The 27,175-nt window shown below is 41.3% G+C and overlaps 1 protein-coding gene across 3 annotated transcripts in view; it reads right to left on the bottom strand.

Moving 5' to 3' along the window:
* CREBBP (CREB binding lysine acetyltransferase) overlaps positions 1 to 27,175 on the bottom strand; it is a 133,414-nt gene that overhangs the window by 47,064 nt on the left and 59,175 nt on the right. For 2 of the 3 annotated variants that reach the window (XM_087815683.1, XM_087815682.1), the window contains exons 3-6: positions 26,184 to 26,360; positions 10,153 to 10,393; positions 8,730 to 8,843; positions 460 to 702 (exon numbers count right to left, since the gene is read on the bottom strand). In XM_087815683.1, the coding sequence (XP_087671809.1) occupies positions 460 to 702; positions 8,730 to 8,843; positions 10,153 to 10,393; positions 26,184 to 26,360 (775 nt within the window). Of the gene's footprint in view, positions 1 to 459; positions 703 to 808; positions 1,123 to 8,729; positions 8,844 to 10,152; positions 10,394 to 26,183; positions 26,361 to 27,175 lie in introns of those variants that run through there. The other variant, XM_016211350.2, reaches the window with a different exon arrangement.

Below are 27,175 nucleotides of genomic sequence, written 5' to 3'. Positions count from 1 at the left end.
AAGTCTGGGCTGGTCACTTCCAGCTGTGGGATAACCCATAACCAAGATGTGCCAGAAGTGGCAGACCATCTATAAGTTATCCATCAAATAAATATCTACTGAGAGTCAATGCAAGTGGTACAACCATAATTCTAACTTGTGAGACTTTGCATTCTGAGCCGTATGCCCTTTATGAAAACTGTCCAGACAGAAGTAGCACAAGCAAGCAACAAAAATGTTGGTTCCCTTGTAAATGCTATTCTGTTAAGCCTGTAACATATTCCGTGCATTGGACAAGTCTGCCTTTTTCTGGAAAAAAATTTTTCCAATCATTTAAAAGATATTGTCACCATAATATATTCATATATTAATTGGAATTTAAGGTAAAAACAATAACTAAAAACAGCCCCTGCTTCCAGAAGACTTGTCATTCCCATGCGGCATTAGGACAAAGTTGTTCTCAAGAGTTCCTTCACCTACCCAGGGCGTTGAGAGTCCTCATCTGCTGGTGAGTTTGAGGCTGTGCTGGTTGCTGGCCAGGAACCTGAGGCTGCAGCTGTGTCTGGGGCTGGTTCAGGTAGGGAAGTCCAAGAGCAGCATAAGCTCGCTGCATAGAGCTGGGGTCTATAGGATTTGGGTTACTTAAAGAAGAAGCATTCTGCTGGCCTGTACCAACAGAACCAATTGTGTTCTGAATTCCACTAGCTGGAGATCCCAGGATGGCTATAACAACAAAGAGACAAACAAAAAAGGTAAGTAAAAGGGAGAAGCCCATAAATTATTTTAAAACTACTGAGACACAAGTAAAAATTTATCAGAAGATTATTACCTATGTCATGAAGCATTAGAACAGGGAAGGTGTGCAGAGAGAAGGATCTTATTCTGTTCATCTACTCTGCATGCCAGTAGCTGAGAAGCAAAAAGCTAAAAATCCAAGCTTCTCTCTTAGAAAGCAACAGACCATAATATCAGAGATCACTTTAAAAAAATTAATATATATCAGCCCAAGCAGATTTTGCTCAGTGGTTAGAGCGCTGGTCTGTGGACTGAAGGTCCCGAGTTTTATTCCAGCCAAAGGCATGTACCTCGGTTGTGGGTTTGATCCCGGACCCCAAATGGGGAAAGTGTGGGAGGCAACCAATCAATGTCTCTCTTGTAACACTGATGTTTCTCTCTCTCTCCCTTCCACTCTCTGAAAAGCAATGGAAAAAAATATCCTTGAATGAGGATTAAAAAATAAAAATAAAATCAAAGTCTAGAGACTTGTAATAAGTCAGTTCTAGGGGAGTGGCAAACGTGATAACGGAAAGTGTTTTGATTCTTTGGGGGATTGTCAGCCATTACTGAGATGAGTTAAGAGGCATCCCTCTCCTGCTGCCACTCGCCCCTCACTGCCCACCTGTACAGGCACAGAAGCATTAATAGAAGCAGCACAGGTGATACCCAGACAACCACTTATTAATAAATCTGATATGATCTTCTAAATAACACAATCATAATTACTCGAAATCTATGTGTACAATGACTACATTAACACCATACCTTTCTTTCCTACTCGTTTCCTATGCAGGAGGGCACCATGCTGAGCTCTATGTATAGTATTTGATTGACTGACTGATCTAGTTGAAATTAACAGATGAAAAGAGGGCTAGCAATTCTGCAAGGATTTTTATTTACCCAGGTGTCACCTCAGCTCCACTGATATTCAGGAACTGGGCTCTGATGCCCACAGCCACCCTTAGCTTCTCTAAAGGAAAATCTGTGGCAACATAAAGAACCCTATTTCCAAGAGCTTCAAAGTTAACTGACATATGACCCCAAACTTGCAAATCCTTGGTCATTTCAAATTCAATACATCAGTCCATCCATCCGTCAGTCTGTCAGTCAGTCCATCCATCCATCCAACTGTTCTTATTTGGTGAGCACTTCCCATATAATAAGTTTTATGGCATACCACTTATTCTTATTAAGAGTTCCCTTCAGTCCAACTTCCCCCAACTTTAGAGTCATATTATAAATAACAGCTGATAAAATTGACACTGTAACATATGATCTTTAATACATAAGACACTATACTAAGGCCTTTTTTCAAAATCAGACCATTATGTGTTTATATCCTCACATTCAACCATCAGTGCAACTATAACATAAACAACTCAAATACTTATCAGAGTAACTTAATTAAACTGAAATGTGTAAAAAAAACTTGGTAATTACACATTCCATACGATTAACTTTTATAATAAGGATATTCAGATCTCAAACTCATTAACAGCTCATTAGTCACAATTACACACACCAAGTATCTCATTATTATGAAATGAACAGCAATTCCCAAGGTACATTTTATGACAAGTGTGTAGCTAAAATAAATCATATACAATATCTTTACTTTTTCTAATAGTTAATATGTCCCAAAACTTTAAACATATGCCCATTGTACTCCTGAAGCCAACATCCTAAATTTTCTAAAAGTACTATGATGTAAAAAGGAAAGTAATAATGGTAGGCTGATTTATTTTTTTATCACCTTGTGGTATAAGAAAGAAGAGACCCAAATTATGTTTGTTACACATAACGATCAATTGTGGAGAGGAATTAAAAAAACAACACAAGGTATGTATATGGCCTTCCATTTCTAGGTGAAGATGCAATACAATAGTTGTGCTTTAGTGACAAGTTCTCCCTATTTTTTTCCACTTTCATCCACATTTCCCCAAATGCCATCTTTTTTATTTTTTGGTTAATCCTCACCCGAGGTTATTTTTTCCAATGATTTTAGAGACAGTGGAAAAGGAGGAGGGAGAGAGAAACAGCGATGTGAGAGAGACACATTGATAGGATGCCTCCCACACGCACCCTGACTGGGGCCCGGGATCGAACCTGCAACCCAGGCACAGGTCCTGGACCAGAAATTTAACCCTTGGCCCTTCAGTGCGCCGGCCGATGCTCTAACCACTGAGCAACACCAGCCAGGTCCCAAATGCTATCCTTTTAGCCAAAATGCCCCCTACCTTAGGGTGAATGCCATTCCCAAGTCCAAGGTCACTTCCAGGGCAGCCAGAGCCTCCTATGGAAGCTGCTGACATGGTCACTGTAATTTGTGTTTGTGTTAAAAAGGATTTATTTCCTATATATAAAACATTATTATATTTTTAAAAAACATATGCCTATTGGAAGACAAGCAAGCATTTGGAACTTGCCATTTCTAACAATCAGAGGCAAGGAGAACAAAGTACAAACAAAAAATGCCTGACATTTCAGCATGACCCAATTTGAGCCCAAATGCAGCTAGTAGTTGACAGACTACTTCAGAGTAAAAGAATAGAGACATTTACTATGGGGGTGATGGTTGACTAAAAAGGGAATTATTAGATAAAAGCAACCATAAACTCTGTTTTGGGAGCTCAAGATGCTACCACCTCTCCATGAATATTTTCCTGATCTCTCTCTTGGGGAGCAGTCATTCTTCCCTGAATTTTCACATCACCTACTGCGGCTCTGCTTCTCTTTGAGCATTTACACTTCGTACATTCACTTGCTCACTCCACCAATTAAGTGAATACAGACTGTATGCTAGGCACTCTGCTTAGGCTTCAGGATACAGCGTAAGTACAAAGTCTGTACTCATGGAGAATAGTCTGTTGGGAGAGACAACAGACTAATCACTTAACAAATGTAAAACTGCAGCTCTGGACCTTGCATCAGGGAAGATCACATTCATCTCATCTTCTCTGTATATTCCCTGAAGGTGAGGCCAATGTTTGACTCATCTTGACTCTGTATGTTGAGGTGCTTATTAATTAGCACAGGGCCTTGTAAAGTTCCCTGAAGAGTTCGAGTGAGCTACAGCAGTCTAGCAGAGTGACTGGCCTTCCTCAGACACCCCCCAACCCCAGCCCTACAGCACTGAGTTCTTCAGGCTGAACAAAAATTAAAGGAGTGCTAAGGACAGCAATGCTTCATCTGTCATCAACGAGGATAAGGCTGTCCACATGAATCAATTTTATACACTACTGATGTTTACCTCCTTAAATGTCATTTTTACATCTCTTCCTTAGAGCTAATGCTCATAGTTTCATACACAATCAACTGTCATGTCACACAGTGTTGTCTTAATTGGCATTCCTGCTACAAGCACAACTTCAAATCACTCTCTGACATCTCCACTGCCTTATCACTTCCCTTTTGTTGCACCTTCATCAGGAGCCCATGGCCTAGGAAATAAAAGGCTATGTTTCGTAGTGGTCTATTTCCAGGACTCACTTTTCATGTAGGTCCAAGGTAGTCCTTCCCCAGTGAGCACAAAAATTGTTCTACTGTAGGTTACATGCAGAATATACCCTACTAACTTACAAATTCAATTCACCAGGAATTTCAGTCCCCAATCATTCTCAATAAAACTGAACTCAATTGGAAATCCAATGAAAATGGACATTAAATTCCAAAGCTTTGTCAAGGTGACATACCACAAAGCAGGCAAAGAAACTACTCTCTAGTTAACACTAAGATTTCTACTGAAAAAGCTGTGCTGGAAATTATTCAGGCCTATACACACATCTCTGAAGAGTTGCTCCCACATAATGCCTTGCAGGTGCCGTGCATGCCAGGCCTGCCTTCCTTTCCACATCTTCTTGTACACGGGACAGGATAAAAGGGAACACCTTAGCCCCAGTTGCCAGGCCTCCTATCAAGCCACCACTAAACAAGAATGTACAAACCTTCCAACAGGTTTTCTTTAGAAGGCAAATGATTTAAGAGAGGGCAACATTATGTTACCCAGAAGAGCAAGGACAACATTGTTCCAATCAAATATATCACCAATGATTGTCTGATACTTAAATGAAGGACAAACGAGTCCACTACTCATTTAGGTTCTACTGCCTCCTCTGCTCCCCACACTTACAACAGTCTATCAAAAGAGGTATCTGAGAATCTCTGAAGAGCTCTCAGGTGGAACAAGAGCCTGTTCAACAAACACTTACTGAATACCTAAGAGGCTACTCTTAATGAGTGGGGATTTTAAGGAGCTTGAGTTGGACTCAGTATCATGAAGGAAGGTGTTTAAAAAAATCAGAGGTGCCAAAATTAGAACAGATGGGCTAGGTATTGAGCCAGTGGAGGTATTCAAGCAATAGGCTGGAGGACGCTGACACACTGTCAATGGACTCATGCTGCATGAGTAAAAGGGTTCAGTTCGGCTCTGGGGCTGACCCTGTACCATCCACTTGACAGTCCTTGTGCATTTCTGGGTTGGGAACCCGCAGTTTCTCCCAGAGAATGACTCAAGTCTCTTCAACAGCTCCACGACAGACCCTTGGCCCCTTCAAGGCACTCAAGGAAGGGCATCTCAGCTGTTCATGCGCAGGCCAATCACCTGGGAATTTATTAAAATGCCAATTCTAGTACAGTCTGGGATGGGGCCCCAATGTCTGCATTTCTTTTCTTTTTTTTAAAAATTGATTTTGAGAGAGAGGAAGGAAGAGGGAGAGAGATTTTAGAGAGAGAGAGGAAAGAAGAGGGAGAGAGAGATTTCAGAGAGAGAGGAAGGAGAGGGAATGAGAATCTGTTGCTTCTCCCACCCACCAGAGATCGAACCTACAATCTGGGCATATGCCCTGACCGGGAACTGGACCGGCAACCTTTCAGTGCACAGGATGACGCCTAACCAACTGAGCCACCCCAGCCAAAGCCCAATGTCTGCATTTTTAACAAGCCACCTGGGAGTACCTGTGTCCCTGGTCTGAGGAAAAAACCTCACTGATGAGGCAACATGAGTTCTAATAGGGAATTTGGTCATGTGTTGACACAGCTCCAGTTCTCCATGGCACCCTATGAAGTGGAATTTACTGGGAGTCAGATGCCAGGACTCACATTAGATATACTCCTTGAAAAGTCCTAATTATTCAATAAAATTTGATTATCCCTGTACGGAATAGATAGCCTGATATCAGTGATTACAGAATCTGTAGAAAACTGAAAAATTAAAATCTTAACATAGGCCAAAAAGGTAATCAATGGTCTGAGTTTCATTTCAAAGAACATCAGGTTAGCTCTACAGGTGATTCCAGCAGGTTCATAGAGACATCAATGGAAGAAGTCAAAAAGTAAAATGTGTGCACCAGGTAAGGCAAGCATCTGTGGGAAACCCTGCCTAGAAAGCACACTGCCTTGGTGGCATGGGGCACATGCTCCACGAGCGGGCAGAGTTGAGTATGAGACAGTCCCCAGTCTCACCACTTCGGTACAAATAGTCCCTCTATTCTTGAATTACCTCATTTGCACAGGAACCACTGAGTCCTGTCAGATACTGCCCTTACAGATATGTAAGCTGTGCTAACAATTGTCTGTGCTATCTAGAATGTTCTTCTATGTTACTTTATTGAAATTGGGCCCCATCAAGCCTCACCCTCCAGCAAACTCAGATCCTCTCTCCTCAAGGATTGCCAATACTCGTGACTTGTCTCTACCTTGTTCCTTCAAGTGATATCAGTGTCACGTCATTTTAAATGTAGATATTCTGAATCTGGAACCTGACTTTAAGGTACCAGAAGGTAGAATCTACATTTCTTCTCTAACACCTAACCCCAGTGGTCACATGTGGTAAGCACAATTTGCTTTAGGAGAATTGAAAAACACCAACAAACATTTACAGAAAAGATAGCGCTGAAACTTGCTCACTCGTGTCAAATTCTTCTGTGCTCAAAAAACTACTGTTAGAACCAAAAGAATACAATACACTCAAAGCTGAGACCTAATTTGAGGAGGATTTAATAATTTTTAAATAGGAGCTTTCATTTCTTTCATGAAAAATTACTAAAACTCTGCACACAGTTAATTCTAAATATTCCCCGCGGCTTTATAAAATTGCCCTAGTAACACCTTACATTATGACTGGTAGAAACACTGTGGTTTACCACTTCAGAGAGCATGCACCGGATTAATTGTCACAACAGCCAGACAGTTATAAGGACGTTTAAACACACACACACACGAAAACCCACATACATTTCTTTAAACAGAAAAAAACACACAAAAAACCACATAAGTGTTTCTTAAAAAGAAATCATAGAAGTTTACAATTGTCATGGTGATACATACTAAAAACAAAAGGTCCCAGAAAAACCACACCCCCAATTAAAAGTTCAGAATGAAGGCTTAACTCATTATTCATAGAATTGATACTGTACAACTATAAACTCAAATGAATATTTTAGCACTTAAAAAGCCTATTACTGAAATGCAACCTAAAACACAAGGAACTGTAACCATCACAATATACTAGTTTAAAAAATGGTTTTATACTGACTTGGAGGAAAAACAGACTGTATTCTACTAAAACTATTGTCCCAAATATCTTGTTCTAGAAGACCCATATTCCTAGACTTTCACTTTATATAAAAGATGTCCTGGAAAATTGTATTAATTCAAATTTTGGAAATCAAAAATTTAACTCATTTTGGAAAATGACTTTGAAAGGAAACTTAGTATGACTCCTTCTGTAGAGAGGGAAGGAAAGTAACAGGCCCATGACCCCAGGATGTCTCTCCTATGTGAGAGGGACACTGCTGAGCAGAGTAAGCTCACTAAACATCCTCTCAGGAGGGAGGTGAGCTGGACTTAAGGGAAAAGCACATGGGTTATCACTGGTGCTCCACTCCCTGACACTTAGGAACAATGTGCTTTTCCATCTTTCCTTGTGCCACTCGCAAATAACCAGAAAGAAAAGCAGCACACACTCTCCAGGTAGCAGTGGGGTCTTGAGGAAGATGATCAAGAAGAATGAGAGAAATGAACATGTAACTACAAACAGGGGAGGGTGGCAAGTTGGCACAGACAAGATGGAGGAAGAGTAGAAGACTGTGCTGTGTTCAAAGTCACAGGGAGCAGCTTGGCCAGAGGGGTGACATGATATCGAAGAGCACGTCCTATCAGTCCAAACTGAGGGACACACCCAAAGACCACAGTTTTACCTCTAACATGACAGGAAGACTTGAAATTGGGAAAAGATGCTCATCTTTTCACTGCTCTCAGGGCTACAGGGAACCCCTGGGGAGCCACACACAAGCCTCCTAAGCAGGGATCACTGCTTAATTGATCAGTCAGTTAAAGGCTACACAGATGACTCCAAAGACGACAAAACAATGGGAATGATCAGAATGCAGCCAGTCTGGGGCAGAGACTCTCAATCTGTGCTGAATAAATCGTAGTTATACAAACAGGACTGGGAACTACAGCTCCAAGGGGGATGGAAACCTCCCAAATATCTACCTGTGGGATTCTATACTGACCCAGCCTACCTGACTCGTCTATGACACAGACCCCTAACTTTAGGGTAAGAGGTTTTCAATTCCAAAACAAGTGTCCCTCTATTTCACCTGTTCCACCCCCAGAGTCACTGCAATTAGTGACACGACATTCAAATCCTCAGATACTGAGTATCTGTCAAGAAACAGGAAGAGTGGTCATGTCAGCAATAATCCTCTCCCACTGCTCCACTGCTGACAATTCTAAAACGGGGATAGAGGTGGCAGGGAATGAAATTCCAAAATGACCACGCCCACTGAGCACGATGAGAATCTGTCAACTCACTAAGCTTTGCTTCATCCTTTGTCACTGTATGTCTCCACTCACTACTATATTTTATGGTTATTAATTTCTGCCCTGCTTTCTACCTATGCTTCTGTATTCTCTTCAGAAATAGCTTATTTTCTCACCTCCAAGCTTCTCTATCCCCAATGCTCACTTACTTTGTTGGTTTCGCTTGTCACTGGCATTTTTCAAAGGGAGGCAAACAGGACAGTCATGTCGTGTGCAGTTCTTCCAATGAGAGATGATTTGTCGTGAAGATGCACAATGGGCAACTATGACCAGAAAAACAACGAGATGTTATTTTTCTATCCAAATCGTCACACTTTCAATTACACCTAAATTATAATGCCAGGTTCCATAAGAAAATGGTAACAAGGATAACCATAACACAGTACAGGCAGTCCTCAACTTACAAACAGGCAGTTTTCCAAAAAGTTTGTAAGGTGACTGTTGAAAATTCCAAATGAAAACTTCCCATAGAAGCAATGTTATGAATGATGGTGATTAAAGTTCAGCCCACAAAACAAAAACAAAACAAAAGCTATTTGACCTGAAGTACTGAACAACTGGAATGAAAGGTAGAATAAATAATTCTGCAATGTCACTATTTAAAATAAAATTATTATGTTTAAGGATGAAGCCATCTAAATACTCTTGTTGAAGAAATACAGATAGAGAAGCAAATGCGAAGTCAGCGGAGATTCTGAAGGGGACCCCCGGGCACTTTTCAAAGTACTTGAAAGAGTAATTAAACCTGGTTATTCTCAGTCTTTACCTTCACTTCCATACTAAGGCATTGTGATTTCTTTCTAAAGGTCTGGCATAACCCTCTTCGGCTTCTCCATCAGGATAAGGGTTATGCTGGGGACTCACAAATGTCACGAAGGGAGAGATGGAGGCCAGGGAGAGATTCTCCCCAAGGTTAGGAGCGTAAGAAAGAAAAGGAAAGAGGATAAAGATCAGAGGAAAGAGTAGCAGTTAGTAAGAAGCACTTTCTTTGGTAGAATCGAGGGATTGCCACAGAAGAAGGGAAACGGGGGGCACAGGATGTGCAAGTCACCACCAGGAATGAGGAGGTGGCAGAGATGAAGCAGTGCGCACAGTTCCCCAGTTGACTGATAGTCACCCAGGACAACTTCCCTGGTATCCTGATTGGCCTCAAGACGAAAGTGTGAAGGAGCAAGGCAGTAGGCCCTGGCAGTCTGAACACATGACAGTTACAAGAAATGTTCTTGGCTGAGAAAAGGATATGTGCATGCATGTGCATGTGCTACACTGCCCAAAAGCAAGCCGTGCTCTAGACATTTATAAGGAAGACTGTGCTTAAGTGACAAATGTCTTCTGTGACAGAAAGGAGGAAAAGAACAAATGCAGGGCACAGTCTCATCCAGAGAAGGTCACAGAGTATTATTATAAAACCAAACAGCCTTTCTCTTCAGCAGTTAAGTATTCCAGTGGCATCTGACTGGATGGTGTTTAAAGACACAGGTTGCGGGAACCTTTGAACAAGAGAGCTGGCTAATAACAAGGACAAATTTCATCCTAAGCTTTGCCAGTAAGATTTCAGAAAATGGCACTTACCTTGACAGGCTTTCCCAGCCTGACAGTGTGTCATGTGATTCAAAACATTTTTCATGGTTCGACAATGTGGGAGAGAGCAGGCCCGAACCTCTCCGTTTGCTTGTTCTCGTCTCTGACATTTATGAGCGTGAAGCAGTAGAACCAGCTGCTGCTGTATCAGTTTGCGTTTTTCAGGATCTGCAGTGGGGCCCGTTGCAATTGCTTGTGTGGGTACAATTCCCACTGATGTTTGCATCTGAGACTAAAATAAAACAAATTAATAAACATTTTAATAAGCTTTTAGAGTTCCAATTCATGTTCATTAATTATTTTTCAAACTAATGTGAAAGCTGATGGATAATACTGGCTACAGAGAGAAGGCAGCTGGTGTGGTTCTTTTGAATTCATCAGAAACTTTAAGGAAGACAAAGCAGCAAAGAAATAAACCAACTGAGAAGCGAGGCTGATTAAAGTTCACTTGTGTATGACTGTCTCAGAGTAAGAAAATGATGCTTATTCGTAACTGTAGTAACCAAAACCCAACTCACTCTACAATACATACAAATGCAGGAAAAGCTGTGTATTATATTAGGTTAAACCATATGAAACTGTTGTTTTTGTAGGCCCAAATGGCCAAACATTGACAATTTCATATGGTTCAACTTAATTGAAAAATATATGATGCAGCAGAAGAATCAGAGCCATCCTCTGGATTTCATTAACTTGTGACCAGAAGGACAATACTTGTAGTATTCATTACCAATCCTAAAAGAATAATACGGCACTTATCCTTAATACGACCATCCAGTACAATTGCTAATGCTTATGAAATGCTTTTCCTTCCATTAAAATTTCCACTCAGACACCTCACAATATTTTCAAAACGTATTTGACGATCTGCTAAAGATACAGAAATAGTTTAGTTGCTTTCACCCTTTAAAAATAACAAGCTAGACTAACTATACCTCTTAACTGCAAAGAAAATGGGATAGATGAGCTATAGCCGTGGCTGATGTGGCTCAATTGGTAGAGCGTCGGCCTGCGAACCCAAGGGTCAGGGATTTGATTCCTGGTCAAAAGCACGTACCTGGGCTGTGGGTTCGCTCCCCACCCCCGGTTGGGGCACGTGTGGGAGGCAACTGGTCAATGTCTCTCTCTCACGTCAGTGTCTGTCTTTTCCTCCCTCCCTCCCACTCTCTGAAAAAGCAATGGAAAAAATATCCTCAAGTGGTGATTAACAAACAACCAACACTCCCCTCCCAACCCCCGGCCCAGAAAAGGTGAGCTATGGAGTCTTCTTGAATTTTTTTACAAACTACCAACACTTTTCTGATGAACTCTAGTGTTCTGACACTAACACTCCCAACTTGATTTTATAACACTCTCTGCCTCCCCTGAAGTACACCACCACTCTGACTTTTCAAATTAAGAATCAAAACCATATTCTTGCAATTAGGAGGGAAAAAAACTATAAAAATATTCCTTAATGAACCAAAGCTCATTTTAAAAAAATTACAGGGTTTTCTGTTTTGGTTCTATTTTTATAAGAACTGAGAAAATAAGAATGTAGAAAAGCGGCATGGCTCCAATCAGTAGCCCCGTCTTGGAAGCCAAACTAAGGTCCGAAGCAAAAGCAAAGTCCTACCTGAGAAGCACGCTACCTGATTAGAGTAGCTAGTACTCAACTCCTAAGACAAACAGCCTCTTTTCTGTATGTTTATTTTTTCCTGCTTATAAAGTAATATATACATGCTCTGGACAATTTATAAAGCAACAGAACTACTAAGGAAATAATTAACACCTGAAATCCCAATATCCAGGGGTACACTATTAAAGTGGTGTTAGGACCCCACCCCAATCAGGTGGCTGTTGGTTTTGAGCACATGAAACAGAGTTTATTCTTTTTTAATATATCTTTATTGATTTCAGAGAGAGGAAAGAAGAGGGAGAGAGAGAGATAGAAACATCAGTGATGACAGAGTCATTGATCGGCTGCCTCCTGCATGCCCCCTACTGGGGATCGAGCCTGCAACCCAGGCATGTGCCCTGACCAGGAATCAAACCCTGATTGCCTGGATCCTAGGTTGACGCTCAACCGTTGAGTCACACCCGGCCGGGCTTCTTTTTTTTAAATCCTCACCCAATGATATGCTTTTGACTTTAGAGAGAGAAACATTCATGTGAGAGCAAAACATCAATCGGTTGCCTTGCATACATGCCCTGATGGGAACGAACCTGCAACCTAGCTATGTGTCCTCACCAATAATTCAATCTGCAACCTTTTTGGGTATACAGGATGATGCTCCAACCAACTGAGCCACCTGGCCAGGGCAGTTTATTCTTGTATTATTTACTATATTTTCTTCCATATGAACAACTGTAAAACTACTTTTGCCCCACCCTGTATGTTGCTGAACTGTTTTTCAGAAAGGTTGTAGCACTTATTATAAAAAATGTTCTGTATCTCAGTGCCAAGAAAACTCAATGGAGAGAAGAACAGCTTTTTCAACTAATGATGAAAAGGACAGAATAACTGGATAGCCACATGTGAAAAAGTGATAGTGAACCCCTTCTTCACATCAAACTCAAAAATTAATTCAAAATGAATAAAAGACCCAAATGTGAGAGCTAAAACTATAAAATGTTTAGAAAAAGATCATAGGAGTAAATCATTATGACTTTGGATTAGGCAACTGCTTCTCAAATATGTCACCAAAAGCACAAACAACAACAACAAAAATAAACTGAACTTCATCAAAATTAAAAATTGTGCCTTGGCCAGTGTGGCTTGGTTGGGCATCGTCCTGTGTACTGAAAGGTCACCGGTTCTATTCCCAGTCATAGCACATGACCAGGTTGTGGGCTTGATCCCCAGTCGGAGTGTGCAGGAGGCAGCTGATGGATGTTTCACTCTCACATGGATGTTCCTCTCTCTCTCCCCCACTCTCCTTTCCTCTTTCTCTGAAAAAATTAATAAAAAAAACTTTTAAAAAATTAAAAAATTGTTATGCTTCAAAGGACACTATGGAGAAAGTGAAAGAATTAGAGAAAGTATTTGCAAATCACAAATGTAATAAGGGACATATCTAAAATATACAAAGAACTCTTACAGCTCAATGATAAAAAGACAATCTAATTTAAAAATGGGCAAAAGATACAAACAGACATTTTCACAGAGAAGATATATAACTGGTCAAGGAGCACATGAAAAGATGCTCAACACCATTAGCCATTAAGGAAATGCAAATCAGAACCACAATGAGATAACCACTTTGTACCCACCAGGATGGCTACAATTAAAAAAATACAGTATCAAGTATTGGTGAGCATGTGAAAAAACGTAAAACTCTTAAACACTACTGGAATGTCAAATTGAGCAGCCACTTTAGAAAACAGTCTGGCAGTTGCCCTGGCCGGTGTGCTCAGTGGTTAGAGTGCCAGCCTGCAGGTGGACCCAAGGGGCTCCGGTTTGCTTCCCGGTCAAGGGCACATACCTTGGTTGCGGGTTTGCTCCCGCTCCCATCAGGGCATGTGCAGGAGACAACCTGTAGATGTGTTTCTCTCACATCGATGCTTCTTTCATTCCCTCCCCCCCCCCCCCTTCCACTCTCTCTGAAAAGCAATGGAAAAAATATCCTCATGTGAGGATTAACCAAACCAAAACAAAACAGAACAGTCTGGCAGTTTATCAAAAGGTTATAACTTGAATTACCATATGACCCAGCAATTACCCTACTAAGTATATATATGTTGACACAAAATTGTGTACACAAATGTTTGTAAGCAGCATTATTCAGAACAGCCAAAAAGTGGAGACATCTCAAATGCCCGACACATGCTACAACATAAACTTTGAAAACATTATGCTAAGTCAGCGATTTTCAATTGATGTGCCATGGCAGGTACACTGGTATGCCTCAAGAATTTTTAAAACATTCACTACCTGACTATTTAGTCAGGGGCACTGCCCTCTTTTCCTTAGATTATAAAAATTAAAAAAAAAAAATCACAACAGCCAACACAACAATAGCTGTCTAGTGTGAATCAATCAAAATTATACTTTTTTTTTTTTTTTTTTTTTGGGTCAGATTGGAAAAAAATATTTTTTGGTGTGTGACAGGATTTTAGTACTTAGGTTATGTGTGCCATGAGATGAGAAAGGTTGAAAAATCACTGTGCTCAGTCAAAATAGCCAGCCACAAAAGAGCACATATTGTATAATTCCATTTCTATAAAATGCCCAGCATAGATAGATAAATGCATAAGGGCAGAAAAGAGATTAGTGGTTGTCTCCAGCTGAGGGATCAGGGGAAATGGGGAGTAACTTAACGGTACAGGGTTTCTTTTTGGCGTGATGAACTGGTCTAAAATTGACTGAGATGATGGTTGCACAATATACTAAATACTAGTAAATCTATACTTTAAAGGGGGGCATTTAAACTGTATAAATATATCTCAAAAAAGCTGTTTTAAAAAGTTCTATCTAATCATTAAAGAAATGAAACTAGAACAAAGGGCATTTTTCACCTATCAATGTGAACAAGATAAAAATATAATAACTGGTATTAATAAGGATATAGAGAAATAGCAATTCTTAGGCACTTTGGTGAAAATGCAATTTAGTATGGCTTTGGAAAGCAACATGTATCAAAAAGAAAAATGTGCATTTCTTTTGATCCAGTAGTTCCACTTCTTATGATTTATTACTAGGAAAGCAGCTATAAACTAGCACATTAAAATGCATGTGCAAAGACAGGCATCACACCTTGATTAAATCATTGAGAACTGGAAAACTCCTCCCCTGGCCAGTGCTGCTCAGTGGTAGAGTGCAGGCCCGTGCATCCAAGGAGTCTTGGGTTTGATTCCTGGTCAAGGGCACATACCTTGGTTGCAGGTTCGATCCTGCTCCCATCAGGGCACATGTGGGAAGCAACCTATTGATGTGTGTATCTCCCCCCCCCCTTCCATTCTCTCTGAAAAGCAATGGAAAAAATATCCTCAGGTGAAAACAAACAAACAAAAAGAACTGGAAAACTCCTAAATGCCTTTCAAAGGTAGACTAATTAAACAAATTACGGAAACAAACCTAATGAAATAATAGGCAGTCATGAAAAATAAGTCAGACCTCAAGATACCCCAAGAACAGTCATGTGGAACAAAAGAATGGCCCAGCTGAGGCCTGCCCAAATTCCTGACTTACAAAAAATTGTGAGACATAATAAAGTGATTGCTATAATAATAATAATAACACATTAGACCATTATACCTTCATGAAAAGCTCTTTCTAACTTACTGAGCTAAAAAAGAAAAAGTTATAGAACAGTACTATAAAGTCATTTATACTTTTCTTTATTAACTTTATATGTTTGTACCCATTCTTAGAAAAACTCTAATATTATCTGGTGGTTATCTTTGGACAGAGATGGGATCATGTACTGTTTGACTATTTTACAAGCATCTACTATTTTTAAAACTAAAAAACATTCTACTTTGGGGGAAAAAGAATTCAGAAGAATCAGTAGAAAATGATAAAGATAAAAAATAAAATTGTAAAGGTACTAGAAGGTAATTAAGATGAATATTTTGTAATACAAAGGTGGTAAAGACCTTCATCAAAAAAATGTAAAGCAGTGGTTCCTAACCAATCCCCAGTAACAACCGCTTCAAATACAGATTCCCCATTCTTCCCTCCCAGAAACTAATTGGAAAATCTAGGGTGGAGCCAGAAGCAGTTCTACTTGTTAAAGTTCCATAGGGGATTCATTACTAATTTTAGCTTTATACTTTTCCCAGATTTTCCAGAATGAACATGCATGTACTTTTACAGCGAGAATAAGACAACATTTAAAGAAAAAGGCCCACAGGTGATCCTGATGCAGTGATTGGCCATGCCATAAAGGGAAGTGCAAGAGGAAAGACTATAGGAGAACTCACACTTCCCTCCAGGACCAAAGCCATGAGAATAAATGTAAAGGCTATCGGCAAACTAGGAAAAAAATACTCAACACACAAGACAAAGCAAATTAATAATACAAGTTATTATTTCTTCTCTTCCTCTTGGGCAGTCTTTATTTCTCAAGTACTTTGTGTCATGCCAAGCTCTGTGTTCAGTGCTCATTTCATACCCAATCTCCAAGGGAGAAACTAACTCAGGGTCAGAACCACCTTACAGGAGAAGCAACTGAGGCCCAGAGGTGTGTACCTTGTCCAGGTGGTAAAGTCAGTGAGATGGAGCAGGTGGTCTAGCAGTAGAGCCCCCACCCTTAACCTCTCTGCCACCCACCTTGACAGAGGCCTGGATCACCTTGCTTTATAAAGTGTTCTAAGAGACTCTAACAGAAAAACTGGCAATGGACAGGAACTAAGTAACTAGAAAAAAAAAAAAGTATGCCTCTAAACATCAAGTACTTTAATTTTAAACAGTAATTTAAAAAATTGCAAATCAGCCCGCCTGCATGGCTCAGTGGTTGGGCGTCGACCTATGAACCAGGAGGGCACAGTTTGATTCCTGGTCAGGGCACATGCCCAGGTTGTTGGCTTAACCCCCAGTAAGGGGAGTGCAGGAGGCAGTTGATCAATGACTCTCTCTCATCATGGATGTTTCTCTCTCTCCCCCTTCCTCTCTCTGAAATCAATAAAAACATAAATATTTTTTAAATTGCAAATCAAAGTAATGAGACACCATCTTTTGCTATCAAAGCCCAGCCTCGTGAGCATCGTGTAATACTGGTGACCTGGTGCATGGCATTTGCTGGAAGGCAATCTAACAGTTTCCATCAAAAGCCTTAAAATATATGCAGTATGCATTTCTGGAACTCAAGTCAGCTCACATGTAATTCCTAATCATGGAAGGAAAAGGCTAGCACAGTGTGGGAGTCACACTGGTTCAACCTTGACTCTCCCTGCATGCTAGCATTTTGAGCCCTAAATAATAGCAGGTGAACACAGATCACAGTGACCCAGTGGCTGTAGGGGTACAGCCCACTCACTCCACTCCCATCTTCACTAGATTTGGTCACAGGCTCTTTGCATGTATCATTTGTCACCACAGCTCAATCATCATTACCCATATTCATCAAACGATCTTGAAAGGCAAATCTTTTATATTTCTGTGGTATTCCTTAACTTTTTAAAGGAATCTAACATGTACTTTTATTAGAATTGCTATTGTTACATAGGTTTGTATAATCAACACCAACCCCATTTTTCCATATGGCCTATATTCCATTATAAGGATATAATCACAGATGTGCACAGGAGTACCTACTGTATAATAGTTTATCCTGGCTCTCTTCCTAGAAAAATAAGTTATTTTCCATTAAGTGTCTAAGAATAGGTTATAATGGCTGCAAAGGACTCCAGTGCAAACAGTAACAAGCACAACTTGACCAAGACAGAATGGGGGATGAAAGTGCTTCTTCCCCACCACACAAACCACTGCCCCAAATCCACATCAGGCTGGAATCCCTACAGACAGACCTTCAGAACAACCTGGCCCCAAATTTCATGTCACTGATGGGATACAGACCCATACTCCCCTGACATCCTCCTCTGGCCCACCTGGAAACTTGGCTTCTCCCCAACCTCCAGTTAAAGTGGAAAATGACACCAAAGTGAACACCAGGTGGGACAAGGGATTGCTCTGCAATATTTGCTTGTTCTGATTCCCTCAGAAGGGCCTTAGAACAGCTGGGTATGCAAAGCTCTGGAGTAATAAAATAAAGAAAATATTTATTATATGCAAACATCTATCAAACTTGGAAGAAGTGATAATCACCTCTAAGATGATAAAGATCAACTGGTAAGAAACATAGCTGCTTTAGATGGACAGAATAATGTGTCTTGTGCTTTCTTTGTTTTTGCTTGGTGTTTATTGATTAAAAAAAAAAAAAAATTACCTTACAATTTAAAATTTAAACTCAATAGGAAAATAACTTAAAATTATTTTAAGTTGGAACAAAATGATTTCTAAATAATTTTCCAAATCAGAACACTGAGATCTTATAGTGTAAAACAAAAGGCTAAGTCAAGAAAGAAAACTTGATGAGCAAGACAAAAGGGCAAAGGTAGGGGGACTGATAAGTGGATAGACACCCCCTCCCCCCAACTCTCTACCCTGCCCCAAGACAATTCCTTTTGAACTGGAGAGTTGGTTCTCCAAGGAGGAGTGAGCGGTTACCAGCTACTGCACAAAGAAACCCTACAAGGTAGAAAAGGGTGCTGGATCAATTCCAATAGCCAATGTGATGGGGCCAACCAGATCAGCAGATCTCAACTGAATTAAGGGTCTTAAAAGGCATCAGGCCCATTGACCAAATGACCAGTTCAGAAGAATTACCAATGTAATAAAAACTTTTAAGGAGCCTTGGCTGGTATGGCTCAGTGGTTAAAGCATCGGCCTGTGCACTGAAGGGTGTTGGGTTTGATTCCTGGTCAAGGGCACATATCTTGGTTGCAGGCTTGCTCCCCGCTCGCTGCCCCCAGTCCAGGCATGTGAGGGAGGCAACCGGTTGATGCGTCTCTCTCGCATCTATGTCCCCCCCCCCCCCCGAAAAGCAATGGAAAAAAATATTCTCATGTGAGGATAAACAAACAAAAAAAAGCAAAAACAGACAAAACTTTTAAGAAATATTCTTCTTGCATACTATCAATATATAAAGACAGATTCTTCAAAAGTATTTATTACAGTTAACTTTTAAAAAACATTTTCATTGATTTTTAGAGAGAGGAAGGAAGAGGGAGGAAGGAAGGGGGGGGGAGAGAGAGAGAAACATCGATGTGAGAGCAAAACCTTCATTGGCTGCCTCCTGCCCACCCCCTACCAGGGATCAAACCACAGCCTGGGTATGTGCCCTGACAGGAAATCGAACCAACTACCTCTTGATATAGCTGCCGCTGCCCAACCAATAGAGCCACACCAGCCAAGGCTATAGTTAAGTTTTTGATCACCTGGCAAATTAACCATTTCACTAACAAATTGGTTTTAGTGACTTGAGCCTTAGGGCCATTTCAGATGATTGTGGAAAAGGTAAAAGTTGGGGTGATTAGGGCCATGAAAAGACTGCCATGGTTCACGACTCTTCAGATACAATAAATTATTATATTTATAACTTTGGTAGCTATGGCTGTCCCCATCCAGATCTATTAAATGTACTATCTACCAAGTTCTTCTAACAGTCACTTCATTTCTCAGAAATGCCTGGTAAACATCCCCAGTATGTGCTTCTAATAGGCAGGCAGAAGTTCTGACATAAGTTGCTTGAAGGTATGCAGCCCAACTTGCTTAGACAAGAGGAACCTTCCTATTGGGTCGGTACATGAAATGAAAGAGCTGAATTATCTCTGGAGATAATTTATGCTTCCACCTAGAAGGTTTCACTGAAGAAAGGGCAATACTAATCACACTCCAGTAAAGACACTGTTGGTTAATGAAAACCCATATAGGAAACAAAGTTAAGTAACCTTAATTGAATTCTTGCAATACCTACGGTTGTGCCTGACATCAAAGGACTTCATTAAATTTTCTCAATTTATAGTTTCCCGATATTTGTAACATATATTTTGTGCTTAGGCTATGTTTCCCAGCCAAAAGGAGATGAGCTTAGGCAGTAGAAAGGATTTATACAGCTACTAGTAAGAATTTAGACTAAAAGTTATTCTTCAAGGGCACCATAAACACATTTTCTCAGGTGAAGGCAAATAAGATGAGTAACAGAAATAAATACCTAAAATTATACAAACACTCGGATTACTAATAATTATTAACAAATGTTTACTTCCCCACCTTTTCCCATGTTTTCCAACTCAATTATTGAGGCACAGTTCATAGTCACAGAATGATTTGCTACAGAAACTGCTCTCATGGTGAAGATCTGACATGACTACTCATTTGTTTCCACAAGGAACAGAAGCACCCTCCTTAGTCCTAGGGTAGAGGGAAATATCAGACCACCAGTGATTTTAAATCCCTGCTTGTGAAGGACAAGGGGCTAGTGTGCAATGTTACGGGAATATGAGCTTCTCTGCAGGGAAGCCCTTGAGTACATAAGGCTTAACCCTGTTTGGTCAGTTCACGCCTTGATCCCTTACTGATCAGAGACTATATACAGGCGACAGAAAATTATGAGAGAATAAGACTAATGAGGGAGGGAGGGGCAGGACTGGGAAGCCTTCTGAAGTGCTACAGTGAACACAAAGACCAACAAAGTAAGCCCACGCCACAGAGGGACAGCTGGGCATCAGGTCACTCACACTGCAGTGAACCAGTGGCTCTGAAAACATTATTCTACATCAGCAATTTTCATCTCATGGCACACATAAACTAATTACTAAAATTCTGCAGCACACACACAAAAAAATTTCTTGCCAATCTGACACAAAAATATAGGTATAATTTTGATTCATTCACACAGGACGGTTATTGCTGTGCTGGCTGCTGTCATTTTTTCACTTGACAATCTAAGGGAAAAGAGGTCAGTGCCCCTGACTAAATAGTCAGGTGGTGCATGTTTAAAAAAATTCTTGTGGCACACAGGTTGAAAATCAGTGTTCTACATCAGTTACTGGAGGAGCTTGTTTAAAACCGCAGATTCTAGTATAAGAGAAAGAACGAGACCATCTATTTGGCAATTATCCTGAACTGCCTTAGAGGGAATTAGGTGACATACACTGGGAAACTGAGAAAGAAAATAACTGAGGCTTCACAATTAATAGTGACCAGAGAAACAGAGTCCCCACCCTTCCTCTAAGACAGCAATTTTCAACCAATGTGCCACAAGAATTTTTAAAACCTCACTGTTTAGTCAGGGGTACTGACCTCTTTTCCCTTAGATTGTCAAACAAAAAAATGACAATACTTGTGTGGTGTGAATGAATCAAAACTACTGTATAACCCTTTTTTTGTCAGATCAACAAAAAAATAGAATATATTTTTTGGTGTGTCGCAGAATTTTAATAATTAGTTTATGTGTTCCATGAAGTGAAACAAGTTGAAAATTGCTGCTCTAAGAGCTTCTGAATCAGGAGGACAGGTGGGGCCCAGGAACCAGTCATTCTGATGCAGGGTGGGTCCACAGACGCGCTTTGAGAAACACAGACAGAATTAACTCTGAGATGCACAGTTACCCCTGCGAAGGTCATGGCTGATGGCTTGCCCCCTACATGCTGCCAGTGGCACTATCCCAGCTATGTTATTCTGGCAGGACACAGAAGAAAATTCTACAATTCTCCCCTGTATGAACAGACTTCCACCAGTCATACTTTTCTTCCATTCAGAAACCTGAATCAGCAGCTGCCTGGGAGCCTGGTCCAAATTTTTCAGGTGAATCCTCTAACACAGGACTAAAACAAATCCTAACACCACTCTCATGAGCAATTTTAAATAAGCAGCCCTCCTGATAAATCTCCTGTGTTACAACTTTAAGAATGGTAAAGTCTCCATCATGTAGTTCCTAGTTCTTCTTAAAAACAAAACAAAAACTTCCTATGAGAAATAATTCTTGTAGAAGACCATACCTGGGCCCAACAGGAGACTCCCTGGGAGAACCTGATGATGAGGCCCCTTTGGATACCAAACTTTCTCAGGTTAGATATAAACCCAAGATATGTCTCACTTCCAAACAATGTTCCTTTTTTTTTTTAATTATTATTATTTTTTTAAATATATCTTTATTGATTTCAGAGAGAGGAAAGGAGAGGGAGACAGAAACATCAATGATGAGAGTCATTGATCGAGCCCACAACCCGGGCATGTGCCCTGACCGGGAATCGAACCCCGATCGCCTGGATCCCAGGTCGACGCTCAACCGCTGAGCCACGCCCAGCTGGGCAAACAATGTTCCTTTAAAACAACCCAGACCACACTGTCATGAAGGTCAGCAATGACCTAATTGACAACTCCAGTCCCACCTGGAGCCTGAGTTTTCTTCCTTCCTGCAACGCTCCCTCACTCTGTGTTAAGACTTTTTCTGATGAAAATGGAAGGACAATGTCACCAGGAATCAGGTGGCCTCACCTTCCAGGCAACTGCCTTGGAACTACTACTCCTCCCACACACTGCTGCACACCCCTCCTTTGAGACAACCGATCAGACCTCAACCCCAGTCCACAGGAAGATGACATAATCTTCCTCCTGCTCCCAAACTTGCTCTTGTTCTTTTGTCAGTAAAATTTAAATACTTTTAAAGTTGTTCTATCCATGTAAACTATCCTAGAAAACTGTACAGTGAATATATTTTTAATAGTTGTATCATTCAATTCAAATTATGAGCAACTTAAAGAGCATACATACCATGTTTTGTAAGATCTAAAATGTGAATGTTTCTAAAACATGGTTTCATATATGCTACAATGTGGAAAAAATGTGCATCTTAGAATTATGACATATAATATGGTGAAATTTCTAACAAACTTCCAAATCTGTAGAAAGGTAAGAAATTACAAATAATATGGCCAATGAGATACATAGGAAATTTTAGGAAAATGTGCTACTTGCTTTTGAACATTGTACTGAGAACATGTACGCCCTCGACAATGACCCTATATGCAATAGGAACTCTGAACCTTGCCTGAGGTTCAGAGCTCCTCCTGCAGCCTATCCCAGAAGATGACAATGAGCACCCTCATCTGTAGGTCTCCACAATTGCAGGTTACATTTAACTCTCAGTAGACAATGGTTTACCCACAGATTTACCTGCACATTCTGGTGATGCTCTCCTGCCCTCATCTTAATCACCTCCACTGCACCATTTCCTTCTGTTCAAACATCCTCCTCTTTCGACTGTAGGAACATCATTCCCTTGCTGTCCCCTTTGTGGCTCCTCCTTGACCTGCCCTCTCTTCTGGTTCTCTCCCCTGCATGATCTTGTTCACTTCACAGCCCTTGCGGCAATATGGTTACCGCAGCTCCCACCTGGACAGTGGCCAGCTTACTTGTACGCCCAACCAGTCTGCCTGACACCCCCACCTGGACATCTCACAAGCATCTCAAAAGGAACACATATGAAGTAGAATTACTGATACCCACCCATTTGTCACCCTTCTCCAAGTCTGTTTTTCCCCAGTTCTGTAAATGGTTCCACCACCCACCAAGTCACCTCACATGGTGACCTCACACATCTGTTCTAGTGGCAAACCTCATCTAATTTCCTGTTCCTACTGTGATCGACCACCTCCAGACCACTGTCTCTTCTAGCCCAGACCACTGCTAGAGGAGTGGTTGCTGCCACATATGGCCCTCCCTGAACTGGCTCCTACCTGGTCTCCAACATCCACTTGCATTGCTCTCCCCTCACTTGAATGTCCCCTTTCCCACTGGACTTCCCATTTCCTACACAAGCCAATGCTCTCCCAGTGCCCTGGGGTCTTTGTAGCTTCTGCTCTCCTTCTGATCTTGCCCTCAAATCTCCTCCGTGGTGCAGTCTTCTCTGATGGCTCCATCTAAGGAGGTTCCTGTGTTATCCTCAACCACTGCATGTTACTCAGACCTGTTAGGGCAGTTTTTACTTTTTCTCTATTACCACCTTCCCCCAATTTCATGAAATAAGGCAAACTCTATGTCACACACATCAGCATTCCCGATGCACCTAAGCCAAAGAGGACATTCAATAAATGTGGCAAATTAAAGGAATGGCCCAATGATGTTGGAATCCTCTAGAAATGAGAAGAGGAGAAAGGTAAGAGCTCCTAATGACCAAGTGGCTTAAATCACTCCGTGAAGACCTCAAAAAGGGCATCAGAATCCTGACCCTAACTGTTTGGTACACTGAATCCAGTTGGGCTTCAAAAGATTACTCCCCACAGCATGAAAAAACACACAAATAAATTCAAGACTTCGTGTGCTTTTTCTCATTAATGAGACTTAGATGTTTGGTAACTGTTTTCCCTCACTGTGCCAAAATCTATGATTCCAAAGGCTCAGATACAATTTAGAAAATTGAAGGAAGACCACAAAACATGTTTGAGGACTGCAAACAAACGATGTAAGCACAGGCTAATGATACACTCCCAGTGGACTCAGAGCTGCTAAAACATGAGACCAAACATAATTAAAAAGAGCTCTACACTTTCCAGACAGGAAGCTATAGAGCCCTGAAACAAACCAAAACTCCTCAGACCCTCAACTTCCTCAACTGTAAAATGGGACACGTAACAATGTCTTTCAAAGGGACTGTTGCAAGAATAAGGTAAACACAGGACATGATGGCACTTAGGTATCAGATGAGCTGTGTGGGCTGGCCATCCTACTTCTCAGACCCCCTCGTTCCTGCCCCTGCACAGCATGAAGGCTGTGATTTTGCTTCACAGACATACACACTGGTCAAGCCCCCTCCCCCCACTCCCGGGTAAAGGTCTGAGGAGCTCACTCAAAGTCTGCCCTCCAAAGGTACCTGCTGCATATCTCTCACAAAGTCCACAAGTGCCCTGGTGGGAAAGTGGCAAGTAGGAAAACAGTGCAGATGCCAGGGAGAATGGGTGGAGAGAGGGAGAAACTGGGAAAAAACTGGTTTTATTTCTGTTAGATGTCACAAAAACAGACAAAAGGATGAGATGCTGTTGCTACTGCCTCCCCTAACCATTCCCCAGAGCAGGGGTTCTCACCTGGGGCATTGTGGGGAGGAAAAAAGGGGAGAGGGGAAGAGTGCTATGAGCATCTAGTGGGTGGAGGTCAGGGATGTTGCTGAACATTCCACAATACACAGGACAGCTCCCACCACAGAGAATGATCCAGGCCTAACTGTCAACACTGCCAAGGGAGAGAGAAGCCCTGCTCCAGACTAAAGGGCCATCCCCACCAGCTCTGGCACAGGTGAAGGCAACCAGAAGCCTCTTCCCAGTCAAGTCTGAACTTGACCCTGATAAATGTACCACTTTCAGAAATTCAGTCCCCTGGATCAGCATAGGAAGGCAGGGGAAGGTGAAGTGCAAGGATTTCACCACCAAGTTGTGGGTAAAGGAGGGAGGATGGGGGAAGTGGGGCTGGAGAAGATTTGAAAAGAGAAAAGAAAGAAAATATTAGGCCCAAGTTTACCAGACTAAAAATACAGGATCGCTGTGAAAAAACAAATGCTCTTACTCTGAAGCCAAAATGTGCTCCAGGTGACTGAACAAGCTCAGGTGATGATTGCCAGCACTGGGGTCCATGCTACTGTTCTCCAGTGAGGAATGGAAAAGGCAAGACAGGTGAGATTAGAGAGAATGTAGGTGCCAGATGTGGACTGCTGCCTCCAGAGCTTGGAAGGGCACGCTAGGGGAGCAGTGGGCTTTGTTTCAGGTTCTGGATGTATATGGCTGGAACCAGACAATCCTGGAAGAGAGGGTTCCCAGCAATAGACCCAGGGAAGAGCAGAGTTGGCTGTTTCCGGCCTTGAATGACCACCAAAGGCACATCAGATATTTAGCAGCTATGTGGTCACAGTGAGGTCCAACCAAAAAAAAACCACTCACCCTTACTGTTTGGAATTAAAAGAGATTCTATTTCGGGGTACAAAAAGAGCTATTTTCCCAAATTAACTTGGTTAGTTAGGCTGAGAGGTTACAAGGATAATCCCTATTTTATAGGTGGGAAATCTCAGGGAGAATGAAGACACGTGAACCCAGCTGTCAAGTCAGATACAACACCCATGTCTCATGGACACAGTACAGTCCTTGAAAGATGATTGTCCTTTGAATGTAACACAAATCAATGGGCTTCTACTGACAGTCGCAACTACTGACAGATAGAAAGTATAAGAAAAAGCCTGCCTCTTGGATTCTCTTGGCTACACTACTGAATCAAGAGGGTGACTCTGAAGAGAAAGGTATAGCGATTCACAGCCATGAACTCTCTCCCCCCAAAAAGGGAGCCTGAGAGGACTGGCTGAATACTTCCACCTAGCCTTCTGACTGCCAGCTCATCATAGAAAATGTAAACACACCGAGAGAGAGCTATTCATAAGAAATATGGGTTATTTTCTTGTGACCTATGACACACTTTTAGTTGCAGATCTTTACTGTCAGCATGATTAAAATCCACACAGCAAAGTACCCACAGCCGAGAGCCAAGGGAAACTTACCATGTTTGGCACGTTGGTGACTGAAGCATTCTTGATGTCTGCAGGAAAGGGAGGCAAACTAGTGACCACATTCTGTTTGCTGGGTAACTGGGGGTTCACTCCAGGGGCTCCCATTGGCTGCCCTCCAGTTTGACTAAAGGGTTGTCCAAATGGACTTGTGTTACCAGTCATTCCCATCTGAAACGAAAAGAGGCAATATCAGCTATTGGGACAATCACATGTACAAGAAAGAGCCTCAGAAATGCTCACTTTGACCCAGGGAAGCAAGAACTGTTATTTCCTATGAAAGCTTCATATCAATTACAAATTACAGGCTCATTCTTAGGGTTCAAAGTTAGAATTATGAACAGAGCAACTTGTTCAAATAGTTACACACTAAGGCAGAAGACTAATAAAGCTGCTCTCAACAGCTATATCTTGTCTCCTCCTCCTAAACATCACCCCGAGAGACAGTGATTTCCAATCCTTACTCTCAGCCATACTTTCACCTAATCTGCCCACCCCAACAGTGGCAACAAAAAAATTATTTGGAAAACAAAACCATCTAAAACCACTAACAAAGGGAAGCTCCTTCACCTTAACCTTACTCTCTAAGTAAATAGTTTCTTTCAGGTTTCCCCATCAGATTGAAACTAAGTTTCCCATTAGTTCAAAACACACAGTAGAAACACTGAAAAAGAAATGATATAATGTCTGAGATTTGCTTTAAAATAACCTAGTGAGGCAAGAGGTATTGACAGGAAAGAAACCTAGATCACAAACTACTGGCCTTATGTTGGTAACTCCCAAATAGGCGACAGGTACATACTTGAGGGATTGTTATATTATCCTCTCTAATATTAAATGAGTTTAAAATTTTCCATTATAAAGTGTTTTTTTAAATTAGTGAAATAATATAAAATGTATACTAGATAAAGGCAAGAACAGGAAGAAGGAACCCGTACCTATGCCTGTAAGGGCCGGCAACCAACACACGTGTCAGGATTCCTTTC

Source organism: Miniopterus natalensis, chromosome 3 (genome assembly GCF_054644295.1).
Source record: "Miniopterus natalensis isolate mMinNat1 chromosome 3, mMinNat1.hap1, whole genome shotgun sequence".
Classification (NCBI taxonomy): Eukaryota; Metazoa; Chordata; class Mammalia; order Chiroptera; family Miniopteridae; genus Miniopterus; species Miniopterus natalensis.
Note: the sequence above shows the minus strand (reverse complement) of the source record. Positions and strands in the feature narration are given on the sequence as shown.